The sequence below is a fragment of the Gadus chalcogrammus genome, chromosome 3 (assembly GCF_026213295.1).
Source record: "Gadus chalcogrammus isolate NIFS_2021 chromosome 3, NIFS_Gcha_1.0, whole genome shotgun sequence".
Classification (NCBI taxonomy): Eukaryota; Metazoa; Chordata; class Actinopteri; order Gadiformes; family Gadidae; genus Gadus; species Gadus chalcogrammus.
In genome coordinates this window covers 9,556,478-9,583,991 of record NC_079414.1, presented here as the reverse complement: position 1 = coordinate 9,583,991, position 27,514 = coordinate 9,556,478, and the positions used below count along the sequence as shown (strand labels likewise).

At 45.0% G+C, this 27,514-nt stretch overlaps 3 protein-coding genes across 5 annotated transcripts; 1 reads left to right on the top strand and 2 right to left on the bottom strand.

The window, feature by feature from the left end:
* Window positions 1–623: 623 nt before the first annotated feature.
* fam161a (FAM161 centrosomal protein A) lies at window positions 624–6,683 on the bottom strand. The gene is made up of 7 exons (XM_056585911.1): window positions 6,409–6,683; window positions 4,893–5,167; window positions 3,320–4,528; window positions 2,820–2,987; window positions 1,981–2,080; window positions 1,562–1,698; window positions 624–1,365 (listed from the first exon to the last, which is right to left on the bottom strand). The coding sequence occupies exons 1-7, from the start codon at window positions 6,562–6,564 to the stop codon at window positions 1,005–1,007; spliced, it is 2,406 nt and encodes an 801-aa protein (XP_056441886.1). The 5' UTR covers window positions 6,565–6,683; the 3' UTR covers window positions 624–1,004.
* A 102-nt stretch (window positions 6,684–6,785) lies between these two features.
* cct4 (chaperonin containing TCP1, subunit 4 (delta)) lies at window positions 6,786–17,490 on the bottom strand. The gene is made up of 13 exons (XM_056585871.1): window positions 17,178–17,490; window positions 16,726–16,778; window positions 16,526–16,615; window positions 15,779–15,887; window positions 11,311–11,575; window positions 10,509–10,638; window positions 10,086–10,225; window positions 9,538–9,634; window positions 9,177–9,287; window positions 8,746–8,876; window positions 8,146–8,380; window positions 7,812–7,925; window positions 6,786–7,542 (listed from the first exon to the last, which is right to left on the bottom strand). Exons 1-13 carry the CDS (start codon window positions 17,293–17,295, stop codon window positions 7,528–7,530), a joined length of 1,608 nt encoding a protein of 535 aa, XP_056441846.1. The 5' UTR covers window positions 17,296–17,490; the 3' UTR covers window positions 6,786–7,527.
* On the top strand, window positions 17,485–27,401 carry pus10 (pseudouridine synthase 10). 3 transcript variants are annotated; one of them, XM_056585868.1, is made up of 18 exons: window positions 17,485–17,574; window positions 18,261–18,401; window positions 18,734–19,075; window positions 19,282–19,368; window positions 19,927–19,961; window positions 20,223–20,337; window positions 21,404–21,465; window positions 21,698–21,743; window positions 22,082–22,146; window positions 23,129–23,214; window positions 23,469–23,594; window positions 23,740–23,796; window positions 23,990–24,066; window positions 24,180–24,235; window positions 24,459–24,576; window positions 24,857–24,999; window positions 25,709–25,808; window positions 26,462–27,401. In XM_056585868.1, exons 2-18 carry the CDS (start codon window positions 18,276–18,278, stop codon window positions 26,498–26,500), a joined length of 1,680 nt encoding a protein of 559 aa, XP_056441843.1. In that variant the 5' UTR covers window positions 17,485–17,574; window positions 18,261–18,275; the 3' UTR covers window positions 26,501–27,401. The 3 variants fall into 3 exon arrangements, with proteins under 3 accessions (XP_056441843.1, XP_056441842.1, XP_056441841.1); XM_056585867.1 differs by having other exon boundaries at window positions 17,499–17,811; XM_056585866.1 differs by having other exon boundaries at window positions 17,500–17,872.
* The last annotated feature ends 113 nt before the right edge of the window (window positions 27,402–27,514 follow it).

The window sequence follows — 27,514 nt, the reverse complement described above, 5'->3', positions numbered from 1 at the left end:
ATTGAGTACAAGGTCTCCCTCCTCACCCACCAGTGCCTTCACGGACTTGCCCCCCTCTACCTTCAGGAACTCCTCACCCCCCCGACAAACTCACGTACACTCCGTTCAGGATCCACTCACACCCTCCAAACCCAACATACGAAGCTGTGCACCATGGGTGATCGGGCCTTTTCTGCTGCTGCCCCTAGACTATGGAACGCCCTCCCTGACCACCTGAGGGCTCCACAGACTACAGCTCTTTTTAAACGGAACCTCAAAACCCATCTCTTTAAAAGAGCATTTAGCTAAACTTTCTTTGAGGTTCCCCCTTTTTAATAGTTTTTTGGTATTTTTTTCTCTGAAGCACTTTGAGATTCTTGAATATAAAGTGCATTATAAATAAAATTAATTATTATTATTATTAAAAAGATGGGTTTTTAGGCCTTTTTAAAAAGAATCCAGTCTGTGGGGCCCTTAGATGGTTGGGGAGAGCATTCCACAGACAGTTATCACTTATTATTACTGAAATATTATTCATAATATGAGTCACCAAGCACTCCAATGGGAAAACAATAAAAGAGGGCCTCGACAATTTATATTTTTATTATTTACATTTTTCACAATAAATACAAAGTGATGGTGGGAATGTCTTAAGTCAAATACAAACGCAAACGTATATGTTATATGATAAGCCGTTCCACAAGCGAAAAGTTTATATTTTAGATCTTGCTCGATAATTACAAATCCATGGGAATTTAGGAAATAAATAATGTAAGCTAAGCATACATCCTTGCAATTAATTAAACACAGAACAGTGAAAAAGATAAACCACAACTGAGACAAAAACACAAATAACCCTTGAAGGGAAGGTGTCATACAAATGTATACTTGTCATAGTTGTATGCAATTAAATGTGTTTTCCTTTCAACGCTACTAAGTAATACTTTTATGGTCTTTTCCTATACCGTGTGATCAGGATGTTAGCTAGTTTCACTTTCCTTGACTGCAAATGAAACCCATCCGTTCTAGTTCTCATCGCTTGCCTTGCTTAATGTGCTGCTGTTTTCAACATGCAGGCTTGTCTTGTCACCCTGTTCCTCCTGCTGCCCCTCCTCCTGCTCACTCTCGTCCGAGTAGGTCTCCTGACCGTCTGAGAAGTTCTCCTGGTCGTCAGAGTAGTGGTAGCTTTCATCCGCCGACTGGACACTGTCCTCCTCGTGACTTCTTACCAAGCGCTCTCCCTTGCACTCCTCCTCCTCCTCCTCCTCCTCCTCCTCTTCCTCCTCCTCCTCTCCATGTTTGGTCTCTCCTCCAGCGAGGTCTGAGCTCAGGCTGTGGACATCAAGGGACTTCTTCCGACAGCCAACAGGGGAGTCGGAGTTGCAGCTAAGAAAAAAAAAATAATAATAATTCAGATTAACAGAAAACAAACCAAATGGTGCCCTTATTTTGTCCAACTAGTTGTATGGTGTGACCAGTGGATGGTGAGATGTAACTGATGGGCAGATTTTTTTTACATCATGTAACAGCTATTTGACATCACACCTGGTGGTAAAATATGTCCCATTAACACAGCAAATACCTAGATCTCGAGGCGCTAGAGGTCTTGTGTACGGACTTGGGAGTGCCATTTCCTGTCCTAGACAGGAAGTCGTCCGTCAGGCCACACCCACGCAGAGCCTCCGTGTAACGCCGCTCTACTGCCGTCTTGGCGTTCCTCTGGGGACAAAGATTACTTTTATTGATCCCACACAATATTATGATATATCTACAATATTCGATGACTCTTTGTTATCTTACCGATGTCTTATAGAGACGGTCAGTTTTAGGTAATGCATTAGTCTTTTCTTGCTATGTAATATTGTAAATATATTGTTAAAGATGTGTGTTGTTAATACAAAGCAAGGCAAAAGCTGCAGCTTAGGGGAAAGGTAAAGGTTTTTTCCCCCGGTTCTCCGTTTGAAGGCTCTCCTCCCTCCACCAGCTCCTATCACCTCTCACCTGCGCCACTTGTTCCAGGAGCAGAGGTCTCTCCTTCACTCGCTCCTTGATCTCCTTGATCTCCTGCTGGTACTCCCTCTTGCGCTGGAGGTCTTGTTTCCTGGGACAACAGAGGAGCAGCGCTGTGTCCACATTGGCCTCGGTTGGCCACCGCCCACCACCCAAGGAAGACAAGTCGCCCGTGACTGGCCAACCCAATGGCCACCCCAAATGGATGTTTTCTCAGATTATCCATGTCAGCGGTTTTGCTGCTTGTTCATGTCCCTATTATTGAGTGTTCAGACCACTGAATTAGTCTGCACATGCCGAGGGGACTTCCAGAGGTGAATCTATACCAGCACCCTCATGCCACCTCCAGCTGGACATAAAGCAGCTCTGGTTAAGGCGAACTAAAAACATTTTCAAACACGGACGAAATTAAGACATCTAACATGTAGATAATATTTTATTATTATATTGACATTAGATAAATATTTTGTTACATTTCCAGTCTATTTTATTAGTCTGGTCCTTTATCTAAGAAACAGTACCAAAGGGCTTCAGAGGCCCAGATTAAACAACTCTTAAAGGCCTAAACCATCTAAAGGAGAAGAGCAATCTTTCACCCCCCATAGGGGTGAAAGCTTGAGAAGGAACATAGAGAGGGACCACTCTTTCCAGGGACGCTAGGAAACCTTGAGAAGGCACACTGACTTTCTAGGGATGGTTAAACACCTGGAGAAGGAACACTGTCCTCCTCTGAAGGATGGTGTTGGGTATTGCATGAATCTGGTGTAGTTTTGGTGTTGGTGTTGTAGTACTACGGCATGGATACTGGACTTGGCTCCAAGCGGTCCTACCTGAACTCCCGAAGTTTGGCCGGGCAGGTCTCGGCGAGGGCCAAGTGGGGGTCGTTGGCCTGGGCACGCCTGAAGATCACCTTCTGCAGCTTCCGCTGCCTCCGCCTCCTCTTCTCCCGCCCGTTCTCCTCCTCCTCCTCGGCCCTCCTCTTCTCCTCCAGAACCTTTCTGCTCGAGGGGGAGACAGGCCGGTCACACAAGAAGGAGGTGGGGGAGGAGCATAGGGTGCTGATGGGATCAGGCATTGAGGTGGTGGGAGGAAGTTCAGTCTTAAGGGAGGTGAAGGAGGCGTTCCATGCCCCATAGGGAGGCTATAGGGTCACTCAGTATACAAGGTGGACGAGTGGAGGAGGAGGCGCATATGGGGGTCATCCATAGCAGTGTCACCACAAGACATGCTCTACAGGAGACTAGGGTGTCTACACGGCAGACATGCCATCTAATGCCGCCGATCGGGAGCCTAGGCAGATGGGACCCCTGACGTGAACCTCTGGAGATACCTCACAGCCTCCTGGCGTTTCTTGGAGGCGTCAGTGACCTTTGCTGGCAGGAGCTCCAGGCTCCCGGAAAGGGAGGAACAGAGACTGGAGGTGGGCGTGTGGAGCGCCCGGGGCGACACGTAGGGCCAGCGGGTCGGCTTGGGACTCCTCTGCTCCTTCTCCATGCTGGCCAGGACGCGGTCGCGGTTGGAGGCGATCTGGGAAGTCCTCAGTGTGAAGGGCTCGCAGGAGGTGACCGGCCGCACCTCCTTGCGGCTTTCCAGGTGCTTCCTGAAGAGGCGGTGCTTGGCGTCGAAGTCGGGCACGTCCACGTTGATCTTGGGCCTGTGTGAGAAGTCCCCTTCGCCGGGAACAGGCTCCTTGCCCTTCTTGCTTTGGCTGAGGCTGCGAGCCAGCATGCTGGGCGGCATGGCCGAGCTGTGCAGCATCTCCTTGGCCCTCATCTGCATCTTGATGGAGCGGTACAGCTGCTCCTCCTTTGCTTGCTCCCCCGCCGCGGCCGCGTACACCGCCCTGGGCACCGGCTGGGCCCGGAAGGGCTTCACATCCTGCTGGGCGGAGGTTTGGGGCTGTTGCTGCTCCCGCTGCTCCTTGCGGCGCCGCTCCCGTTCCAGGAAGCTGAATGGCCTCGGGGCGATGCGGAGGCTCTGGACCCGCTCCTGCTCCGTGCGCTTCCGCTTGGGTTGCTCCTGCAGCTCCCCGTAGAGGGCAAGGCGCACGTGCGCGGGCACGGGGCTGGCGCGGAACGTCTTCTGGCACTCACTGAGCTCCTCCAGCTGACGCCGCATCTCCAGGTTCTCCAGCTCCACCTCAGAGCGGGTCTTAACGCCACTCTGCCGTCGCTCCACCTCACGCCTGGTCATCGCGAACGGCTGCGGGACCGTCACACGGTGTCGCCATGCTTCCCTTTTGTCCTCCTCCTCCTGGTGGCTCCGCCCCTTGCTGTTCTTCTTCCCCTTCCGGCCTCCCCCAGCCGGCAGACTGTGAAGGGAGGATGTGGAGGGATGGCGATGTTGGGGGTGGAGCTTGAAGTCTAGCCACATGTTCTTGATTTGCTCCTTGGTTGAGGAGCACAGGCCTTCCTCCTCTTCGTTCCCAGCCCCCTCGTCTTCGTCAGACGAGGGACCAGAGACCCTGCGGAGCTCCAAGGCCGAGCAAGTTTTTCTTAGCCCACATGACATCCCTGAATTTAGATCGGCACCGAGGAACCTGAAGGAAATAAAAGCACAGTAACTCACAGTGTACACGTAGTATGAATGAAAAACACATAGTATCACTCAAAACACATAGTGCCCAAATAAAAACACATAGCATAGCAACAGACATGCAAAGTGTAACAGTAAAAACACTTTTAGTATTCTTACTAACACATAATATGCATAGGTTTTGTAGCTACTGCCAATTTAAGCGCTTTGGGTGGCCTCTGGCTTCAAAAAAGAGTTTGATAAGAGATAAATAAAGTCTATTTTGTATCTACTCCAATTTTGATTGTATTTTTTTTAGTTTTCAGCCTCCCTTGTAAGGGACTTTGCAAAGAAGTGCGGTCTGCTAAATGACTAAACCTAGAGCGTACCTGCTATGCGTGCCGGGGTCCTGGGGGTCCGGCTCGGGGGCCAGGCCGCTGAGCTGCAGCTTCTTGCGGTACATGTTCTCAAGCTCTGCCATGGTGCGCAGGTGGGCCCGCTTCAGCTCCTCCAGCTTGCCGTAGTACTCCTGGTTGGAGAAGAAGATCTCCCGCAGGTGGGGGTGATCTCCCTTACCGGGGGCTCTGTAGTCTGGCCCGAAACTGACCCCTTCCCGCTCCTCCTCCTCCTCTTCCTCCTCCTCCTCCTCCTCCTCCTCCTCGTACTCATTGTCTGAGAACTCCATCTGGTGAGGGTCGAGGGTCAGAGGTTTCCAAAAGTACATGAGATGCAATCTACTTTTCCAAATACACCCAGAAGTACGAAGGGTCAACCAAACTCCAGCCTACCAGTTGGTACATTCCACCAAGGAGGTGACTTGATCTTCACATCATACATCTGGGCAGAAAGTCCCATTTCTGATGTCACTAATAAATAGATTTTAAAATGGCTTCTGATGACTGACCAGTAAATGAAAGGTGTGAATGATGTTTGTCAGAGGGCCAAGGATCTTGTATCCTTCCATGGATCCATTGACTAATTTAATTAGGGATACATTTATGGGTTAGAGAGAACATTAACATCACTTCTTTCTCTGAAATGGAAGTATATTGGGTCGTTCTGGAATGACTTAACTTCAAGGATCACAACCTGAACCTCAATTCCTGCTGAGGATAGGTCATTTAACCTATATATTTGACAATGTTGCGCATTAATTTAGCTGTTTGTTTGTTTACTCATTCAAACTTGCCGGGGAGCTTAATTCCGACTACAGGAACACATTACAATTATTTAGTTTGAATATGTAGGCCTATGTTATGGGTCTTTAAATGGCCAGTGCCTTTGTATTTGTGTGTGTTCTCTCGTGCATGTGTGTCTAGGTGTGTTTGTGTCTATGTTTGTTTGTGCGTGCATGTAGGGTCGGGGGTAATTACAAGAGGCTTCAGGGACCATAAGCCTATTGACCATATGGCCGACCGGCTCCAGTGTCGGCCTGTCTCTCTGCGTCATGTTTAGGTTCAGAGTTCGAAAACTGTGATTTCATCACGTGTGAAACGTCCAGCTCCCGGGTAAAAGAATGAGGAAAATGTTGGTATGGAGGGCTCATCGATGTTTACGTTGACACAGCCAGTAATAATCCGTGAAGATGCCAGGGGTAGTTCAGCAGTCGCCCCCCCCCCCCCCCTAATGTTAATTTATAATAAAATAGAATGATTTTTTTTAAATTAAACTAATTGCCTTTCCTTGACTTAACGAGTCTGAAATGCCCATCATCGTAGACCAGATCCATTGGATGTTCTTAATCCCGTGCAGCCCATGGTGTCACCTACTAGAGTCTGTCCAAGGCAAATAGCAGGCTCAGTTTTGACAAAACAATATCGTTTCTATACACGAATACTTAAGAACAGGTGTAAATATTTTACAACTACCAAACGCAGCACACGGTACGAGAGCGTATAAATGTACCTCCTCCTTCTCGTAGTCGCGTTTGTCCATATCCTCGTCGGCGCGGGGCAGAAGTCTCTGCCGCTCGTATAACGCTAGCGGGGTCTTCTTGTGCGGGTCGACCGGCGTTTTCAAGCAAGACGTTACCAACATGTTGGTCCGGTGGGGGTCTGTCATAGTTTAGAAAAGTTATGTATCAATTATCGAGGTTATTGGGTCAAGTCGAAACGGATGGAACCTTGACTGAGATCTGTGACGAGCCGCCGATGTGCGTCCCTCGCAACCGAGCGACGCGCAGGCGCAGAGAAAGGAGCGCTTATTGGACTTCAGGCTTGTTTGATGCGTACATTTGTACTTTTAAAGTGTCAAGCACCGTGTTTTATTTGACACTAGTTCGATCCAAAATTTTATTTTTGAAACAAATACCCATACCAAAACATACCACAGCAAATGTTTAAAAGGCAGTGTCTAAATAGTCAGAGTATAACTGTTTAAAAACGAATTTCCCAAAATATTAGTCAATGATTATCCTTGTATTCCGCTTCGTATTAGGATTATCTTGTTTGACACGAGCTTCCAGATAATTAGTTCCTTTATATTCATATTTTGTGCAAATTATTCCAGCATCTTCACAAAATACACAGGCCTACATTGTAACAAGGCAAGTCAGTCAGGTTTCAAAAGTAGAGTTCTATTTTGATTTGCGAGCTTCCGCAGTTTAGTTTATGTCATAACACTACCAGTTTATTTCAGTAGAACATTCAAGAAACCTGAATGAGTAGTTTATTGGCTGTACAAAAAACTTGCACGCAACATATTGAGGCAGTGAAGCGTTTTCAATTTGTTGTAGCTACTCCAAATGCTTCCACGGTCAACCTCATACGAAAGCCTCTTAATAAAAGGGTCTGCTAAAAGAGACAGTGGAATCATTTTATTACATGACCATACGTTCTTTTATACAGTTTCAGTGATCTAGTGTAGCCACATGCATGTATATAAACAACACAGAAAAGGAGTGTCAAAAAAGAACTGTTGTTTTAATTTAATTATGGAACATAACAACTAAAGAGGACGTGAAGACAAACAGATCTCGGTTCCTTGCGGTCCGAGCAGGCTTCAGCAAGTTCAGTAACAGTCCTCTTATCGGGTGTTCACCTGCGAGACAAGAACCACACCTCAAGGTTAGGAGACGCACCATCATACAGGACCTCACATTCACTTACGTCACCAATCAGTCAATGGGCTAATATGTTCAGTCAGTCTGTTTGTTTAAATATACAGTTTTCAAAGTTGGTTCAAATATTTGTAGAAATCCCGGCCTAACAAAACATGCATCCTGTAATGAACCTCTTAAAGCTAAACTGTAAGCTCCTGTGCTGGTGTCTTCCCCGCAGTGGTCAGCTCTGTGTTAATGCGAGTCTTACCACGTCGTCGATCTTGAGGATGCTGCGGACGGTCTCGGTGGCGAGGGTCAGGGCGCTGATGGAGACCAGCAGCGGCTGGACCACCAGCTCCTCCAGGATGTTGGAGATCCCACCCTGACAGGAGAAGGGACAGCAGCGCATCAACACCGGAACACAGGGAGCTCGGCCGCCAGAAGGCTCTCGCAGCTCATTCATGTGTCGGGCAAGTAACGAAACCATTCGAAAAGGATTTATTTTTCTTAAGATGACAAGACAATGTAAAGCTCCAACGCAGACTGAAAGCGAGCCACTGAAGGTAAGCTGAACCACAGGATCGGCAAGTGGAGGAACTGACCTTGCGGACGTTGATGCCGGCCGTCTTCTCCCCCTGTGCGTGTCTGTTGCGGAGCTCAGTCACCGTGGAGATTGGGTTGAGGCCGGCGTTCTCTGCCAGTGTAGAGGGGATGACCTCCAGGGCGTCGGCGTATGCGCGCACACAGTAGGCCTCCATGCCCGCCAGGGTGCGGGAGTACTCAGCCAGCCGCAGTGCCAGCTCGATCTCCGGGGCACCGCCTCCAGCGATCAGGGCTCTGGGGAACAAGTTAATTCCAACTCACTTGTAATTAACCAAAGCATATCAGAAACCATCAAGAGGCCCAATTAGACGCTGCAGGATATATTAGCATTTGCGGTGCGAGTCACAGCCTGCAACGGTTTGGGTTTGGACCGAGTCCTTGAGCAAGGTGAGCCTAAACCCTACAAGCTCGTCAATGTCACGCATTTTAATTCCCTGCAAATCGCTTTAGATAAAGGTGTATGATCAAGAATTGTTGATCGTGAGCGAAAGAATAATTTCTAGACAAACAGGATTAATTTAGACTGCCAGAATTGATTTAGAAGAGAAAAGAGGCCATCTCTTCTCGTATGTAGGGGGGGGGGGGGGGGGGGGGCGTACCTTTTCTTGACCAGGCAGCGGATCACACACAGGGCGTCGTGGATGGAGCGCTCTGCCTCCTCGATGACCAACTTGTTGGAGCCTCGCACCACGATGCTCACTGTCTTCCCAGGGCTACTGCAGCCTGTGATCTACACCCAGAGCAACACCACCTCGTTAATACAATACACCACGTTGATACAAAACAGAGGAGCTACTCCATCTCATGTTAATACAATATACCCAGGAGCTACCTCAGCTCATTTTATTACCATACAGAGGTCTTAAATGATCTATCTATCTATAAATTAAAATGTATAGATAGATAGATAAATACTTTAATAATATCAGAGGATAGAATATATATATAGAATTATTTTATATAGAATTTAACATTCTAAATATATATTTTTATTTTTTTCTCATTTTGTTTTTGTTTGATTGTGCAGTACCTTGACTAGCTTGCCGGAGCCATCCAGGTGCACCTCCTCAGCCAGCTCAGCGCTGCCCAGCATCTCAGGGAGGAACTGGTCAATGTGGGCGATGGGCTTGGTGCCGATGGTCTGGTGACAAGGATGTAGAAACACAACGTTGTTCTCATGCACTACCCCTCTCATTCACCAAGCACCACCCGTCATAACCATCTCACAAAGCAGCGAAAGCTCTTGAAATGCAGCAGGCTGCAGTTCACATACTGGCCAGAGTGCTTAGTAGTGAGACGGCACGTCTGATCTGCATATCGGGCACCACTTTTTGTTGACCACTTGCTACCTGCATCCTGCAGGTAGCAAACGAGCTAGCAGAAAACCTCACCTTGCAGATGAACTCGATTTCCTCCCTCTCCACTTCCTTCACCACCATGATCTTCATCTTGTTGAGGAAGTGCAGCGCCAGGTCACTCATGGCGTCTCTGTGGACCAAGGTTATGGGGTCAGGGTCAGGTCTCTCGAAGTCAAGACGCACCAGGGAAGATTAACCACCCTGAGCCTGTTACTAGCTAGAGAAGACAGACCACCCCCAAGTCTGTAGACTACCTAGAGAAGATTAACCACCCTGAGCCTGTTACTAGCTAGAGAAGACCGACCACCCCAAGTCTGTAGACTACCTTGAGAAGATAGACCAGAAGATAAAAGATAGTGTGGCCTTTTAAACCATGTTTGAATAAGTTATTCTTTATACCGTTCTAGTGCTTGTTTGAGTGTGATAGTGGTTGTCCATGTCGGTCCGAGCATATTTTCGTTGACGGAAGTTACGTCATGCGTGTGTACCCGAGGATGGACTGTTGGTGGCGTGTGTTTGGGGGTATACGTGTGCGGGCGCGTGCGTTTGTGGTAGTATGCGTGTGTGGGCTGGGTGTATACCTGAGGATGGACTTCTGGATGAGCAGGACGTTGCAGCCAGACTTCTTGACCTGCTTCACCAGGTTGAGGATGTAGGCCCTCTCCTCCCTCAGGACCCGGTCCATCTGGGCGTAGTCAGACACCACGATCTGGTTGTCCATCTGTACACAGACACAAAGTAGGGCCAAGGCCAATTCATTAACATGCACTGACAGGAATCTGCATAGAGATTAGTGACCTGCCTGGGCCGGTCCCCACTCACGGCGCTTTGTTGAGGCCGGTCACACATAGCACGGCTCGGTATTAAAATTTCAGCTCAAGGTGGTAGTAAAATATGCAATCCACAATCCCGTATACCCTTTACATTTGTCGTTGCATTAGGAGGTAAAAAACAACGTTCTGATCATTAGGTGTGGTTGTTGAGTGCGCCACCTGGCTACTTACGTCGGTCTTGGGAGGGGAGAGGCAGAACTGGATGAGTCCGATCTTGGCCTTCTCTACGCGGGTAATGCTGGTGCACACCCTCTGGGTCAGAACCAGGCCCTCCACCATCTCACAGTCATCAATGGTCCCTCTTAAAACCCAAACAGTAGTTTGAAACAATCAATAAAATGGCGGCTGAACACAAATTTGCAAATAAATGTTTTTTTCTCAATATATGCTTTTCCATTCATGTGTTTCTTTGTGTCCGTAGAGGTAGTGGAAGGGAGGCCGCTACATCCATTCAGACTAAAGGAAAGTCTCTGTATCCCATTTCAGTAGCCACACATCCCGTAGAGTCAGATGAGCGGTAGTAAGACGGGAAGTCGACATACAAAACAAATCTTGTCCATTTTAATCCATCATAAATATATTTGTAGACTTAAAAAGTGAGTGCTGCCACAATGAAAAATGTCATTGTTTATGATTCCTAACCCTAACATTCCATTACCATCATTATTATCGTCATTACCCAAGAGGGCCTGCAGGAAATTTCAGGGCAGTTTGATTTGAAACATTCATTAAAGAAAATTTAAATAAGCTTAGGGTCTACAGGTTAAAAATCACGTAAAGTTTCTGTATACAAGAACAGACCAACAAGGGTTTGTCACAAAGAAATGGTAGCCCTAAAATAATTATTCCTTCTTGTATACGTAATGACAATATGCCACAATTAACCAATTTAAAATAAAAATTTACAAAAAGTTTGTGGCTCTGTGTGAATTAAGAGAATGCAGCACAAAAAGAAAGCATGAATCCAAGTTACCCGAGCTTCTTCACCACGAGGATGTCGTGCAGGTCCACGCTGGTGGCGGTGGCGGGGTCGATCACCCTCATGACGGCGTCCACGCTCATGGGCGCCAGCAGGCTGGAGTACTGCGACACCACCTTGGAGCACAGAGAGGTGGTGGCGCTGTTGAGCAGCGTCTCGCGGTCGCTCAGCAGCACCGGGGAGCTCATGTCAGTCAGGATCACGACCCCGCGGTCCACCGCCTTCTGGAAGGACTCCGAGATGATGGTGGGGTGGATGCCTGCACACACATTCAGATATTTAACATGCTTAATCCCTCACTTTATTACTGTCCAAGTGGCACCAGTGAGAGTCAGAGAATGACTTTCGTTTGACGTCATCCTAACAAATTCACACCCAAGGTCACATCCCTTTTTTCTGCACTTTGTTGCGGAATTGGCATGCCTTTTGTCACATTCCATTCATGTATACATTCATATGAAAAGATAACCTTACTTAAATCGGGTAAAATACATTTTAACTAAATTGTAGAATGTTTTTATTGCATAAGTGGTATTTTTAATCGCCAGTGCCTCCAGTTTTTCCCCTATATGCACCTAGGAGCGGCGGTACGCCGCTGCTGAAATATGACTGCCGCTGCTGAATTTCTTTTTTTTAACTAGAGAAGAGCTTCATATTAACGGAGGAACTTCCGCAGATTCTGAGTTTGCGGTTCAATAGATCATCAGTGAAACATCGTTGCGACACAATTGAGTGTAGTAACCCAGAGAACCAGCTACAATATTGTTTTCATCCAAACGAGCCGTCTTTGGCGAACGGTGAACTGCTTGGCTTCTACGAGCAGTCGGCTTTCATCCGCGAGCTTAGGGACCGTCTGCAAAGTGCAAAACTGAAAACGACCACAATGGTAAAATTTCAATAGCGTCGCCATTATTGACTCTAGAGCCCCAAAACTTGCCTTAGCCCACCCTATCATTTCGTCCTCAAATCTAATATTCTACCGGGTTTTTTTAGACAAGCAATGAGAGGATGGATGCTGTGTACACTAGGGCTGTCAATCCTCCCCTCAAATCATATTCGAATTTCTAATGCTTCTTATGTTGAATATTCGAATAATATTCGAATATTTAAATGTTGTTTTTTTTATATCATTATATACACCGATACCATCTTATTATTAGGCATACGTCCCGCGTCCACTAGAGGGTGCGTCAACCAAATCTGTTAGGTAACATTTGCAACAAGTTTTACCAAATCAATACAAAACTTATATAAATAGGTAAGATATAACGCTATAAATATTCGAGCAATGATTTTTAATGAAAAAGCTCGGCAACATTCTCGGCAGTGTGGCTTTTTTTTAATTCTGTCGTTTGGAGAACGATATCCTTCATTTCCCAGTCCTTGTTTATGAAATGTGCCGTGACCGTCACATATGAGTCCGTGGCCACTGATGTCCATCCATCTGTGGTTAGGGCGATCGATTGTCCACTAATAATTTCACGGATGTTTTCTTTAGTTTTATCATACAGCTTTACAATTCTGTTGGTAATTGTCCCACGAGAGGGAACGTGTACCGTGGCTCAATCTCGCGGATGAACTCCTTAAACCCGTCCCCCTGCGAGATGTTAACTGGCCTCATATCTTTGCAGATAAACTCAGTCAGCTTTTTCGTTATTGTCTCTTGCCGCCCAGCTGGCAGACAACGAGATGAGGAGGGAGGCAAAAACGATGTTATTCTTGGCTGTTTTGAGCGTGGCTCTTCCTCAGCCGCTAACTGTTCTGCGTACTCCGAGTAATGCACTGAATGGAGGTGTGCGCTCATGTTGCTCGTAGTCGAGTGGTACTTTAACGACTTACAGCATAATTTGCAAATGACGGTTTCTCTGGATGTAATCTTCTCGTTTCTCGATGGAAATCCAAAATTTTTCCAGACAGTGCTTTTTAAGTTTTTAGGAGTTATGCTTTCCAGCTCTGTTTCTGCTCGCGAAAAAAAAAAGAAAAAAGTTTGAACGTTAGTTGCCGCACTCGAATGTTCTCCTATTTTAAAAATTCGAATTATATTCGAATAGCGAAGTTCGTTTTGACAGCCCTAGTGTACACTAATGAACAGGCTCAAATGGGCTAGTGAAATCGAGCGCAACCTTTCTTCAGCAATCTCTAACCTCGGATTGGTGGGTGGGCGTCTCCTGTTACTCGGCAGCTCGCAGCTCGAGCGCACCTAACAGTTTCTGCTGTTTTGTCTGTCAAAGAGGCTAACTATTCTTTATCAGAAAATCCACGATTTCCAGCTGTGTTATAACATGACCTGGTAATAATAATAATATAATTTTAAAACCTTGACATAATCTGTCAGATGTCTATTAAATGACAATTGACCACAAGACGATTCTATATATGCCTCTTCTTGAATTGCTTCATGTTTAAGTCGGCAGAGCCTTGTAATGCTGCATAGCATGATAAGCATGATTAGGTGCAAGGAGCAGAAAAATATCAAATATATGTTGATATGGGTGCCAATTTTCTGTTGAAAAAAAATGCTGGCATTAGTTTATCAGCTGAGGGCGTATTCATTGCCATAACAACGCGAGCTAATCAACAAGTACAACATGTTCTAATACTATGAGACTCAGGCAAACGCCCTCAGCTGATTAAAAGTGTCAGGGGGGGCGTGAGGGGCAGAGGGGACTTAGTGTCTTATGTATTTATTTATTTATTCTAATAGGTTACTTATTTGAAATAAACATAAGACCAAGAAGTTTTACAAGAATTTTGATCTTACAAAGTCATGACAGAGGGACTTTGTGTCTTTATTCATGCTTGAAAGATGAACATATATTATTTTTTTTGAAAGGGAATAAGCTGATGAAGCTGACAAGTGACCAATGTTTACTTTTTAAAAATATTATAATTAAATGCAAACCCCTGTGAATTTGCTCTTGTTTCTCTGTTTTGAGATTCACAGACTTAGCAGTCTTGTTTAAATGTTACGAATTGAGTTAATAAACTGAAGTTGGAAATAGTTTTAAGTTGTTATGTTATCTCCGTTAATTTTATTAATCTAAATAAATAAATATTAGCAGGTTCTCAATAGTAGGCTATTTCAATTCAGGGAGGGTGTGATAAAATGTCTGTCTCCTAGGGGGGGAATGAAAGAAAAATGATTGAGAACCACTGGTCTAGAAGATGTTGTACTTGTTGATTAGCTCACGTTGTTATGGCAATGAAAACGCCCTCAGGGCTCTTTATGGTCTTACTGCAACCTTATGTTTTGAAAAATATATCTCTACTTATTTCTAAGAAATTTATTTTTAGCAAAAATGTCATACATTTTTTTTAGCAACATTTTCAGTAGCGTCGCCATTATTGACTCTAGAGCCCCAAAACTTGTTCAATAGAGGCATGGCCTATTTATGCTCCTACTACAACCTTTGTGATGGGGAGAGGGGAGGGAGTGGGAAGATGCATTGGTTTGAGGCACAGACCTTTTCGATTGCTGTAGTATTTGGGTTATGGGATTTTAATGTATAGGGTGGTTGTTGATATAAATATTTTTTGTTTAATAAATGTAAATAATGTTTTTAAAGATTATACTTGTAATATGTTCAATCTCTCCTTATTTCCCCTGCTCATTAATGTGCACAAATGTACTGTATGTATGTTGCCAGTAGACACATAGAAACCTCCCGGCAGGGTGCGCTTTGCGAGCACAAAAATATAACATTTCCCCTCCGCTGCTGCAACTCCATCCTAGGGGAAACACTGGCCTCAACAACTATTTGCTCACAAACCAACTCTTTGGACATCACCTCTTCTTACACCAAATATCTACCTACTAATAACCGACTGGTAATTAAGAAATATGCTTCTTTTTTTTTCATTCCATATGATGATCCAGACGCTATAATATACCCATCTACATTTATGTATCAAGGGTGCGGCAGAAAATGTTTCTCAAATATATACTATTCCATTTATACATGTGCCTTTGTGTCATTAGAGGTAGTGGAAGGGAGGCCACTACATCCATTCAGACTAAAGAACAGTCTCTGTATCCCATTTCAGTAGCCAAACATCCCGGTGAGTCAGATGAGCGGTAGTAATACGGGAAGCCGACATATAAACAAAACTTGTGTTTTATTAGATCATAGGTATGTGTGAAGACTTTGGTGCTGCATCGATTAACAATTTCAATGCAAAGAGAAATGTTAATGATCCTCCACCTCATTATGTAAATGAGTAAATGGGGTGGAGGTTGAAGTATTTGTAGAACTTCTCTTGACATCCCGACAGTAAATCATAAATCAATTGCTTGAGATCTGTGTGCACACTTTCGGAATAATCATTTAGCATGCCCGGATTCTTCCACAAGGCTAGACAGACCTAAAGCTATTGAGCTAGTCATGTGATTTGCAGAGTGGCTTTCGAGGGAGGCTCGATAGGAGGGGTGAGATTTTTTTGCAGCGGTTGTGAGTGTTGGTACCTTTCTGCAGCAGCCTGGAGCAGGAGTCCAGCAGAGCTCCTGCGATCACCACCACCGAAGTGGTGCCGTCTCCAGCCTCTACGTCCTGCGCCTTGGAAAGCTCCACCAGCTGGAACACACGTCATTATTAAACGATTAATCGAGGTAGAGTTCAGATACAAAGCACAAAATGGATAGACTTGGCTGAACTTTACAATATTAGAGGGATTGGGCTTAATAGTACATGCATCTGAGATTAACCCAATTTAGAATTGACATGACATAATGCCACCAGGTGCGAGTCTGATTAGCCATTACAAGCAGTTTTGAAAATCAGCCTCTTCTAACATCACAAGTGGGCGTGTCCAACTAGATGTATGACGGATAGATGAGCAGAGATTGCTTCAGTCCACTGGCTAGGCTGGTAGACTGATCTATCCAGCACACATCTAGGTGGACACACCCACTTGTGATATCAGAAGGGGCAGATTTACAAGACGGCTTGTAACGCTAATCACACACGCACCTGGTGGTATACTATGTCACCCTGAACTTCGACTGCCATTAAAATGCTTAAGTAACGTGGCAGTAAAAAAGCCCCGATATCCATTTTGTTACCATAGTGACTACTAAGTCAGTGGGGTCCATTTTCAAAACATTGTCCCTTCAAAGCTTTGCAGGCTTGCCTTAACTGAATCTAGAGTTTAATTATTGTAATCTAGAGTGTTTACAAACCCTCTATGGTTTGGCCCATTTTGGGGAACATACCATCTTGGCTGCGGGGTGCAAAACCTGCATCTTCTTCAGGATGGTGGCTCCATCGTTAGTGATGGTGACATCACCCTTCTCGTCCTGGATCTGAAACGCAACCCTCTTAGTTAACTTCCCCTTGTAGACAGTCTTGCAAAGATGCTTCATCTGGTGGCTGGCTATAGGACGAGATCTTAGCGTTAAACTATTATACTGACCATCTTGTCCATCCCTTTTGGGCCCAGGCTGGTCCTGATGGCATCAGCGACAGCTGTAAAAAAATAAAATAAGTGGATAGCTTAATCTCCATCCCGAGTCACCCAAATGCAGCGTCATTGAGCATCCTTTTATGGTCATCGTAGTGGTCAGACCACCACAGGTCTTACTTATTGAATGACACTACCGCCTACTGTCAATTGATTGAGACACAGTGATGGGATACAAGTTTGTATTTTAAAAAACGTTTAAAAAAAACGTAAAGAGACCATAAAGTGCTACATCACTAAACAGGGCGAGTCTGTAGTGGATCTGGGGCGAGTCATGTGCATCTTGCATCGTCACAGCATCACTTGATGAGCATGGACGGTTACTGTTAGCATGGACTAGTGGCCTCGTATTAAACAGTCAAGCGGACGCCGTAGACATTTTAAGTAATAAAAAGTGATTGTACCTTTTGCTGCAGAAATGTTGCTGTAACGGATTTGGGCCGGCTTGTCGCGATCCACGTACGCCCCTCCTTTGTGTTTGCCTCCACTTAGGGCTCTGGGAGCCATCATTGCTTCGGGCATCGTGAGTGATATTTGTCTAGAATTGATAACTAAACCCTATAGTTTGGGTCAAATGCTACCAAAAGTGAAGGTATTCCTTCCCTGCTTCGGATGATGTTGGATTATTTTTTAATTCCGGGCCCGATCGGAATGTTCCAGATCTATCAGCCGCGACTCACCGGGTGAAAGGACCTGCCTGTTTATGGCGCTCGGCAATGACGCGTTTTAGTAGTCTAGAAATGTGCCATGCGGCTGACATGTGCAAATTGATTGAAATTTCAAACCCGGTGCATAGAGACAGTAGGAAATAATTTCTGATTTTATGTTACTTCGATTTTTACTTGGCATATATACAGTTTAATACTAAGCAACCTATATGGATAAAGTTAGAAAGAAAAGATTGTTTGACATGTAGCGTTAATGGTGCTTTAGTTCATATCTTGGCTTATTGAATATTTTTAGGAACGAAAAAACTAGTGTCTTCATACCGGTTTAGATAGGGATGATAGTGTAGATTTGCCTTGTACAATACATCTGGTAGGTGTATCACCACAAGGTTACATCGACACACATCACTTCCGATCGGTTTGTTTTAAAAGTAAATACGATGTTTATTTATATATAGTCGAGATAACGTGCTGTTCAGAGCTAATCTTTTGGTAAAATATTTAGGTCATATATTATAGGATTTTAAGAAATGTCGGTGATGCCTGTTGTAGGACTATGCTCGTGTATTTTTATATATGAGGGACATTTCACTGTCTGTATTTCTGATTTCATTGATTGAATATTGGAGTTGAAATAAAATGTATAATATAATTGGATATTCTTGTACAGTATTGCCAAACAAAGCATGGACAAACTGCTGGACGTAGGAGCTACAGAAACATGACCCCTTGTGTAATGATCACAGGATGTTATGTGTACTGTATCTGGGTTCAATCAAATTGAAATTGAACTGAATGGATCTCCTTAATGTTCTCCAGAGCTCAGTTGAGAAGATGCTCCCCCTGAAGGAGAAGGACAAGCCTGTAGTCCAGAAGCTTCTCTCTTCCGGCTGCTGTGCTCGCTGTGTGCTAAGGTTCTGCTGCGTGCTGGTGCAGTCGCTCTACAGACAGCCCGTCCAGGTGGGTCAGTGTGCAGCACAGAACCATCATGGCTCAAACTAATGACTATCCCTAATGCTAGGTCATATACCTCACCGCTATTGTGGGAAGCTACTGGATCTTAAAAATAGTGGTCTATGTATGTTAAGGGGGCCACCTGCTGATGACGCTAAGCGATTACTTTTTAAAGGGTAATACTTTGTTAATCCGGTGAGAGAACTGCAGGCACATGTTCAATAGCCAACCTGGATCAGTCCAGAAGCAGCATAGCAGACAAAGCTGACAGCATAGCTACATGGCAGAGCTCTGCTAAGTTGTGATCTGTATCTCTCTTTGTCCACTCTTTCATCTAGGACACCTTGAAGCAACTCCAGGACTTTGTCAGCGATTTGGACAGCAAAACACCAAATGAGTCCACAGCAGTACCAGAACCACATCCAGCATCAGGGGAAAAATCCCATGATGCAACAGAAGCCAAGCAGGGCGAGGACGAGAGCGAGGAGGGGACCAGGACAGCAACGGAACAATCCGACGACCCGCCGAAGAAACGCATGAAGTTGGACGATGGCTTGAAAGGCTCAGAGGCTTCTGCTGGTTCCGGAGATGCTGAGGCCCCGCCGGCACCAGCACTGAGCCACTGTGTGGTCTGCCTGGGGGTCCTACAGGAGTACTGCAGCAGAGATCACGCCAGGAAGGTGCGGTCCAATCACAACTTCTCGCCTATTGAGTCACATGACGTATATATAGTCTCCCAAGACAGATGAGGGGCTTGCGCAATCTCTCTTTGATGCTCAAACCTTCACGTCTTTTCTAAATGTAGTCGCTTTTTGAGTAACTGGATACAGAAATCCAGAACTGGATCCAATGTACTTAGGTTTGATTGGTTGGTGTCTGTGTACAGGTGGCCGAGGCAGTGAAGACGGAGGACTACCACTTTGAAACCATCTTGTTGTCGGTGTCCCTTCCCGCCCAGCTCTGTGTCCGAGAGGTCAGTGGTCAAAGGGAAACTTTAAGTTGCTGTTGGTAAGATTTGAGATTTGTCAAGAGAGAGCAGAAGGCAGTGAGATTGAGACCATCTGAACTAATGCACCCCCACTATTAAGATGACGCTGTACATGTGTGATTGACAGACAACATGGATTCCTTGAACCAATCAGGGAGAGATGCCACAGTCAGAAATAAACGGGGGGGCAGTATATCATGTAAATAGTCTCATAAAGGCCAATTTAACTAAGATAATCAGCGCATTTAACTCACTAATAGTGGATAGATGGATGTGGCATTTCTAACAAATGACACTTAGAAAAGAGCTCTTATATCTAGCAGCATCAAGCCCATTTGAGCCTTTTTTGTGAGCCTATTTTTAGTTCTTAAAATTCCTGCGTTTAAACTGATCCGATTGTTGTGCATACACAATCATGGGTCATTTGTTATTCAAGAAACCTTCACCCATTAAAAAAATCAATCGTGTTTATATATGTATATGTATATACAGTAGCTTCCAGGCCATTAATGTGGAGGTTCTTTCTCTCTGTGTGTTACTCAGCATTCCTGTTGGCTCCACGTGAAGAAGGAGATGAGGTCAGTTTTGGTACAACAGGGTATCCGTTGGGATGTTTCCCCAGTAGTTTTGTTGACTTTTGCCAAATTTCTCTGACCTTTTTTTTCATATGCAAATATTTATACATTTGTATAGCCTTCAGCATTATTTTTGTGTTGTTTACATTGACTTGCATCAGTTCCATTCTCTTTCTTCTATTACTTTGACCTGGGCAACTGTAACCCCCGGGATCAATACAGGGATCAGAATCTGATGATGGTTCTGCCCTTTCTATCCGCTAGGGAGAAGGTCATGACCCGGGTGAAAGACGACATCGTCCCGCTGAAGGAGGCCTTCAAATGGTCCGTGCAGGGCCTCATCGCCACGGAGCTGGGGGGTGTGTCCGTGGTCACCAGGGTAACGCTACACAACTCTCAATCGCTACATGTAGCTCAACTGTCGATAAAATTACATCTATCTTTGCATCTACATTTCTACTCTTAGGGTGCACTCACACTAGGCCATCTGGCCGTTTTCACACCTAACCGTGCTCAAATGGCCCCATTGTTCTCTGGCCTGCACTCACACTAGGCCATCTGGCCGTGGCCGTTGGCCGTCGCAACTGTGGCCTGGCCACGGTAGGCTCTTGTACATACCTCATCACGTCGAAAGTAACACGTCATCACCAAGCGTCCGCTGCATGGACCATAATAAAGTCTGCCGCAGTCAGAGTTCTAACAACAATGGACAACAACACAGAGAACACAGTTCGCACTTTTCTGAGTCTGTTGCTTATTTGGATATATGTTTACAGTTTAATGGGAAAGAAGGCTCGTCGCCTTTATTATGTCCGTGGTCGTCGCATGGTCTATACGTCATCCAGCTCAGGTTGCGTAGCCGTGCGTGTACGCGTGTCGGCTCATTAGCATCTGTACCGTAGCGGCCCGTACCGTAGCAGCACACCTCTCCCAAGTGGCCAAATTGGCCTGGCCTGGCCAGACTGGCCACAATCACACTGGCAGATTTGAGCACGGTTAGGTGTGAAAACGGCCACGGCCAGATGGCCTAGTGTGAGTGCACCCTCACTGTGGGTGTAGAGTCATTTTTTGTTTGTAGTTTTATCCTTTTGCTCTTTTTATTTATTGAACTATCCTATATTGTCTGCTGTAACATCTGAATTCATCATTTGGATGTATCTTTTCTTTTATACCCTAAAATTTATTCCCAATTCCATGTGGGAGCAAAATGGTCTGCTCAGAAGGTAGAACAGGGCGTCTCGGGGCTTGAGGGTTGCTAGTTCAATCCCTTGCTTGCTAATTGTCCCTGAGCACGAACCCTGACTCCTTGCTTTTCTTGTTGAGCTGGTTGTTGCCTGGGATGGTTGGTCAATACTGAGGTGCTTACGGCGTGGACAGAAATGGACACTGTTAAAAACAAATGCGAATCCATCTATAATGTTGTGTCGTCTGTGGTTATCTTTCAGAGCGCTTTCGAGGTCGGCATGGAGTTCAAACACAGCCCAACTGACAGCGACTGCCATTTCCTGTGAGTCCTGATCCCTGAAAGAAAGTTATCTCGGGGATGAACCTTGTTCCCTACAACTGTTCGATTTTGTGGCATTATGTTTGTTCAGTAATGAATTAAAAGGGTTTGCAGACACATGTACAGTGGTCTTGACTGTGGAGTGTTTTTTTTAATGCTTTTGGTGAGTATGGTTTTCCGTTCCCCAAATTTGAAGATAATGATCTGATGGATATTTCCCTTTTGTTCTCTCCAGTGCAACAACGTGCCCTGATTGCTTCAGACCCACCAAAAACAAAGACGTAAGCTTACTCCTGAATCCCAACTCTCTTGTATAGATAGAATTCACTGAATTTCATGACTTTCATTTTAAAGTTGAAGCAATGCATGAGCGTTCATGTCAACATGTTGTGTTTATTTAAGCCAAATTATTATATCTTTTTTTAACTATGGTTGTGGAATTGTAGTGCATCCATTTATTATAATTATGAGTGTTAACAGACCTTCCTGTAGCTGTGATCTGCATTGGGTTCATATCAGCCCTGAATAACCAGACCAGCTCATATCACTGTGTGTGTGTGTGTTTGTGTGTGTGTGTGTAATGATATCCCTGTGTGTGTTTGTTGATCATCTTGTCTAGTCTGTGTTCACCAGGGCGGCGGTGATCAAAGCTCTGGAGAAGATCCCCGACAGCAAGTTCCTCATGTAAGCCTTATTAAAAAAATTAAAAATTGTTCAGATATATTTATATTGAGCAACTCTTTTCTATCGGTTCATGGTCACTTCCTGTTCAGCTGTACTACTGGTATGTATCTACTGGTCCCCAGTGTTCAGATGGTTTTCTATTGGTCCCCTCGTGGTTCAGCTGTATATCTATTGGTCCCCAGTGTTCAGATTAGGGGTGGGAATCTCTTGGCACATCACGATTCGATTTGATTCTGATTATGAGGTCAACGATTTGATTCTGAAGCGATTATCGATGCAACAATTTTTTTTATGTACATTTCCATGCGTGAATATATATATACATCTGGGTTTGCTACTCAGAGTTTGCTAATCACTTCCTACTTTTGTGATGATCATTAAAGACATCAACAGATGAATTAACTTATCTAATATTTCATAAGACAGAAAGCTTTTGTCACAAATATAACTTTCTATGAGCAATGCAATAATCAATGCAGCTTGCATTATAACACAATATGGAAGCATGCAAAAAATAGGTTTCAGTTTTATTTTCTTTCTAATCTTTCTTTTCTATGTCATTAAAGGAAAAGCTGCTCTTGAATTAGAAGGAGTTATTGTGTCTGGCTGTGAGTTTGCGCGCATGCTATGCGTAGGCTGAATCGCAATCGTGTCAAGAAAGACCAATCAGATTGGCCAATACACACTGAAGATAAATTCAATAATTTTAAAATTACAAAAATTATCCCTCTCTGGCGAACAGAATGTTGCAGGAGGCAAAAAAAAAATCTGACTTTTAATTTATCAGCATCGAGACAGAATCGTTCTAGCGAGAATCGCGATGCATCGAAAAATCGATTATTTTTCCCACCCTTAGTTCAGATTGTCTTCTATTGGTCCCCTCGTTGTTCAGGTGTATATCTATTGGTCCCCAGTGTTCAGATGTTTTTTTATTGGTCCACAATGTTGAGATTGTTTCCTATTGTCCTCCTCATGGTTTCAGACACTACCCAACTCCCCCCGGCCGGCCAACCAGCATCTGTACCTCGCAGGCCATCCAGTGTCTGCACACGTCTATCTACGTGGCCGGTACGATCCTACAAAACTCTCCACGTCCAAACAGCTGATCTACTACATGACGCAACAATGTTAAAAAGATAATAAATGTATCTCCACTGATGAGAGAGAGAGAGAGAGAGAGAGAGAGAGAGAGAGAGAGAGAGAGAGAGAGAGAGAGAGAGAGAGAGAGAGAGAGAGAGAGAGAGAGAGAGAGAGAGAGGGAGAGAGAGAGAGAGAGAAACTCTCACCTCCTTCTTCGCCTTCTCCTCCCGCACGACGTCCAGGGCGGTACAACAAGTACTCTCGCAGCCTGTCCCAGACCCCCTGGATTATCGACGGACGCCGCATGATGGAGTCGTCTGTGGAGGAGTTGATCGCTGAGCCCCTGGCCAGCTCCTTTCGGTCCAAAGGTCAGCCCCGCCGAACCCTCACAGCACTTATAAGCCGCTGGAGCTAAAAGCATATTTTGCTTACTGAAATAAATGTAAATGTTGTTACGGTTACTGTCTGTGAAGACGTCTGGTTATTAAGTGTATAAACTTCTTCTGTTTCCAGGATTCAATTTTTCCTCTTCCGGGAGAGAGGACGTGGATGTTCGGACACTTGGAAAAGGTAAAACTATGAAGAGTTCATTATAATTATATAAAAATAAGTGTGTGTGTGTGTGTGTGTGTGTGTGTGTGTGTGTGTGTGTGTGTGTGTGTGTGTGTGTGTGTGTGTGTGTGTGTGTGTGTGTGTGTGTGTGTGTGTGTGTGTGTGTGTGTGTGTGTGTGTGTGTGTGGTGATGATGTCATATCCTTTGCAGGACGTCCATTTGCCATGGAGATGCTGAATCCTCACCGCTACAGATTTACCAAGATGGAGATGAAGAAGATACAGGAGGTAGAGAGAGAGAGAGACACACACACACACACACACACACACACACACACACACACACACACACACACACACACACACACACAAATTTAAACCTTGCCCCTGTAACCCTCCAGACCATCAACACGTCTTCTGACAAGATTGCCGTCAGGGATCTGCAGATCGTCACCAGGTGCGGAGTGATGTTACACCCCCTTCACCTCTGCATGTCCCTATTCACACACCTGGAGACCCAGAGATCCTAAATACAGAGACACCCGGCGACCCATAGACCCAGACCCCCAAACTCAAATATAGAACCGAGAGAACCACAGTTTTTCAACAATTGAGATATGTATCTAGACTCTTAAGACCCTGGTCTGGGCAAGACCTGACGGTGGACTGTGTTTTCCCAGGGAGTGCATGGGCCACATGAAGGAGGGCGAGGAGGAGAAGACCAAGTCCTACACCGCGCTGGTCTGGACTCAGAAGCCCATCGAGAAGGACGACATCATCTTCCTGGATGACATCAAGGTGAGCATCAACACCACACAATCTCGGTTTCCATAGAATCCCGACTCCTGTTCACATGGAAAGCTTGAAGCCCTATTATGGCAGATGTTGATTGGGTTAAAACCATATAAGAGGTATACGTGGAAAATAAATCAACACACAACAAATGTCCAACGGGTCAAAAACCTCTGTGTTACACTTTTATCTCAGGTAATGGATTTGGTGTTTTGAAAGGAGACAGTTGTTCAGACCCTAGTGAGGAGTTAGTCGTGGGCATTGACCTCTGACCTCTGACCTCCAGGAGCTGACCCTGGACCAGAAGACCCCTCTGAGGGTCCTGCACAGGCGTGCCCTGGCGGTCCGGCAGCGCGTCATCCACAGCATGAACGCCAGCTTCCGCGACCCGCACCACTTCTACCTGCGCCTCAAGACCCAGGCCGGCACGTATCCTCCCAGCCCCAGGGGGCTGCAGGCGGGGGCCAGCGGGGTTCATTAGCTGGGGGGGCACTGGGACTTCCTGGGTTAATGTGTCAATTTGGCTGCAGGGACATTGGACTATTTAGTTTTTTTAGCCTCAACTTTTTATCCAAAGCAAATAGGTGTACTTTTCTATTTTTGGTCTTCATTTTATTGATGAGATACATCATATTTGACAAATGCTGTCATATTATTTCTTCAGTTTTTGTTTTAAAGGTGTAACTCATCTAAATCTTAAGTACCTCTTGGAACCTGCTCCCATATCCCCTGGTACGCTATTCCCGATAGGGAATCACTCGCGTAGGGGACACTTTTATCCCAAGGGACTTGAGTGTTAATAGACTTGTGTCATTAAAGAGCAGGTAGAGGTTAGGGGCATCTTGATCTCAGCTCTAGCAGATCTGCTTTGTTATAGCAGAACTTCTGGGGTGGAGACGGCACAGAGCTATGTCTTTATTATTTATCCTCTTGGGATAATAATGAATGTCAAACCACTACATACCTTTTTTGGTTAGTCCATTGTGGGAGCTATGTTATATCATATGCACATGTTGTGAGGGCAGACCTGGATGAGAGGGTGAAACCTTCCTCCACCGGAGAACGTGGCTTCTTTGTGTTTGTTGTGAGGCAGAGGGTTTCACAGAGGATGGTGCATGGCCTTAACACAGAGGACCAGCTACATCAAGGAGTTTGTGCACGGAGACTTCGGCCGCACCAAGCCTAACCTGTGTCAGCTGCTGAAGATGGACACAGACATTCTGGAGTTGGATGTGGAGGTAGGAAATTGTGGCACTAGTTATTTTCAAAAGGGAAATCCAGGGAAAAGTACCGGATCAATGACACGAATAGTCCAACTTGGCCAGGATTTCAGCGGGGACTTTCCGAGACTTGATGTTGAGAATGTGATATTCTTTTTTTCTTTTCAGAACACGCGTTTAAAGCAGTACACTTAATTTAAGAAAATAGCGGACCAAGAGTTTCCCTTTAAGTTTGTACTTAATTAAGTTTAATAATTTGAAACTTTATTTATCATAGGAAGATGTTCAGAGCTTTTAATCTCTTTTCCTTGTCAATAGTAGTATAATTTATTATTTAACCTATTCTTATGTTTACATTGTTGAGGACTCCTGCAATGCTAGCTCCTCATCGCTATTCATGGCTGATGCTCGCTGCCTGAGTTTTGTACTTTTGGATGGCTAGATCTGAGCTGTTATAGTTTGGTTAGTTCTTGCTCTGCTATATCTTGGAGCGTTAGGGGTGAAAGATAGTCTTCACCATTGGTTCAAGAGGTTCTCAATGTCTCTCTGGTGAAACTCAAACAAGCCTCAGACATGTGCCTATTTAAAGATCAAACTCCTTGTTTCATTGAGGAATTAAATGTGAAGGATTTGGTTTTGATAAAGAAAAAATATATATATTGTTTCCTCAGTCTGTGGATGTGGACTGGCCCCCCACCATACCAGAGTGACCAGCCCATCCCATGGCCCAGATGATGGCCTGGTCTCCAATGATGAACCCTTCACCACCGCTTCCGGTTCAATCTATTTAACATCACATTCAGATCCTATAATCAAACGAGAGAGCGCTCGATATAACCAAGGCCTCTGATTGGCTCGGAGTAAGTGCCTGCAGATGTCACAACGCACAAACCTGGGCCAATCAAAACCACCCTAGAGGACACTGTCCTGGGTTTCAGTGTACGGTTCCTCTTGTGGATGCCGATAACTTAAACATCGCTTCAAAGTACATCTAGGTTTGTGTAAAAGATGACATGTGGACATAGATTATGTGGCCTGATTATTTTGTAAGATAGGAGAGAAATTAAATTTGGCGGTTGAGTTAAATAACATGACCATCGGTCGTGAGCAACATATACAGGGTTTAAGGTTAGTTGGGATTATTCCGTTTGTTTTATATGAGTGGCTCAAGTAGATGCCAGGACTTTGGTTGTTACATTTGAGTTTTAGTAATTTTACATTTGTACATTAAGTACAACATGTTCGCTTCTTTAGGGAACAAACGTTTCACTGGGGCCACACTGCCAAGTCAGCTGCAACAGAGTTTAGCACTCGTTTTTCATACTTTCTTTGTTGTCTTTCCTCTAGTTTAAGTCTGCTGTCGGTCACTATGCCAGTGTGGTCAGTACGGTGCATGCATATCAATAAACAACTAGACTCTGATGCGTGTGAAACGAGTCAAATGATTCCAGTGCTTAACAATGTCATGAGAACTGGACTACAAAACCAAGCATGCCCTGAGTCCGTCCGAATGCAACGTACTATGTGGACCGGAGTGTGGACGGTTGCATGCTTGCCAAGCTGTCAATAAAATTGATGTTTTGAATGAGTAAACTCATTTGTCCATTTTTCATATCCCATGAAATACAATCCAATTTTTGGTTTGGGATACAATAACGTGAGCACCGCAAGAGCTTTAAAAGGGGAGGTAGACAACTGTTTTAGCTGAATTAACTTTAAACTGG

What these genes read in the sequence shown, in the direction of transcription:
- cct4 (XM_056585871.1), bottom strand. Translation starts at nt 17,295, where the DNA reads ATGCCCGAAGCAATGATGGCTCCCAGAGCCCTAAGTGGAGGCAAACAC. An exon ending in TGCACCCCGCAGCCAAGATG is followed by an intron (nt 15,888 to 16,525) that starts GTATGTTCCCCA and finishes CGTGTGTTCCAG; the next exon opens with CTGGTGGAGCTTTCCAAGGC. An exon ending in CCGGCATCAACGTCCGCAAG is followed by an intron (nt 7,926 to 8,145) that starts GTCAGTTCCTCC and finishes TTCTCCTGTCAG; the next exon opens with GGTGGGATCTCCAACATCCT.
- fam161a (XM_056585911.1), bottom strand. Translation starts at nt 6,564, where the DNA reads ATGACAGACCCCCACCGGACCAACATGTTGGTAACGTCTTGCTTGAAA. An exon ending in GCCAAACTTCGGGAGTTCAG is followed by an intron (nt 2,081 to 2,819) that starts GTAGGACCGCTT and finishes CTGTTGTCCCAG; the next exon opens with GAAACAAGACCTCCAGCGCA. An exon ending in TCCTGGAACAAGTGGCGCAG is followed by an intron (nt 1,699 to 1,980) that starts GTGAGAGGTGAT and finishes CTTTGTCCCCAG; the next exon opens with AGGAACGCCAAGACGGCAGT.
- pus10 (XM_056585868.1), top strand. Translation starts at nt 18,276, where the DNA reads ATGCTCCCCCTGAAGGAGAAGGACAAGCCTGTAGTCCAGAAGCTTCTC. An exon ending in CCCGACAGCAAGTTCCTCAT is followed by an intron (nt 22,147 to 23,128) that starts GTAAGCCTTATT and finishes TCATGGTTTCAG; the next exon opens with ACACTACCCAACTCCCCCCG. An exon ending in TGTTCGGACACTTGGAAAAG is followed by an intron (nt 23,797 to 23,989) that starts GTAAAACTATGA and finishes TATCCTTTGCAG; the next exon opens with GACGTCCATTTGCCATGGAG.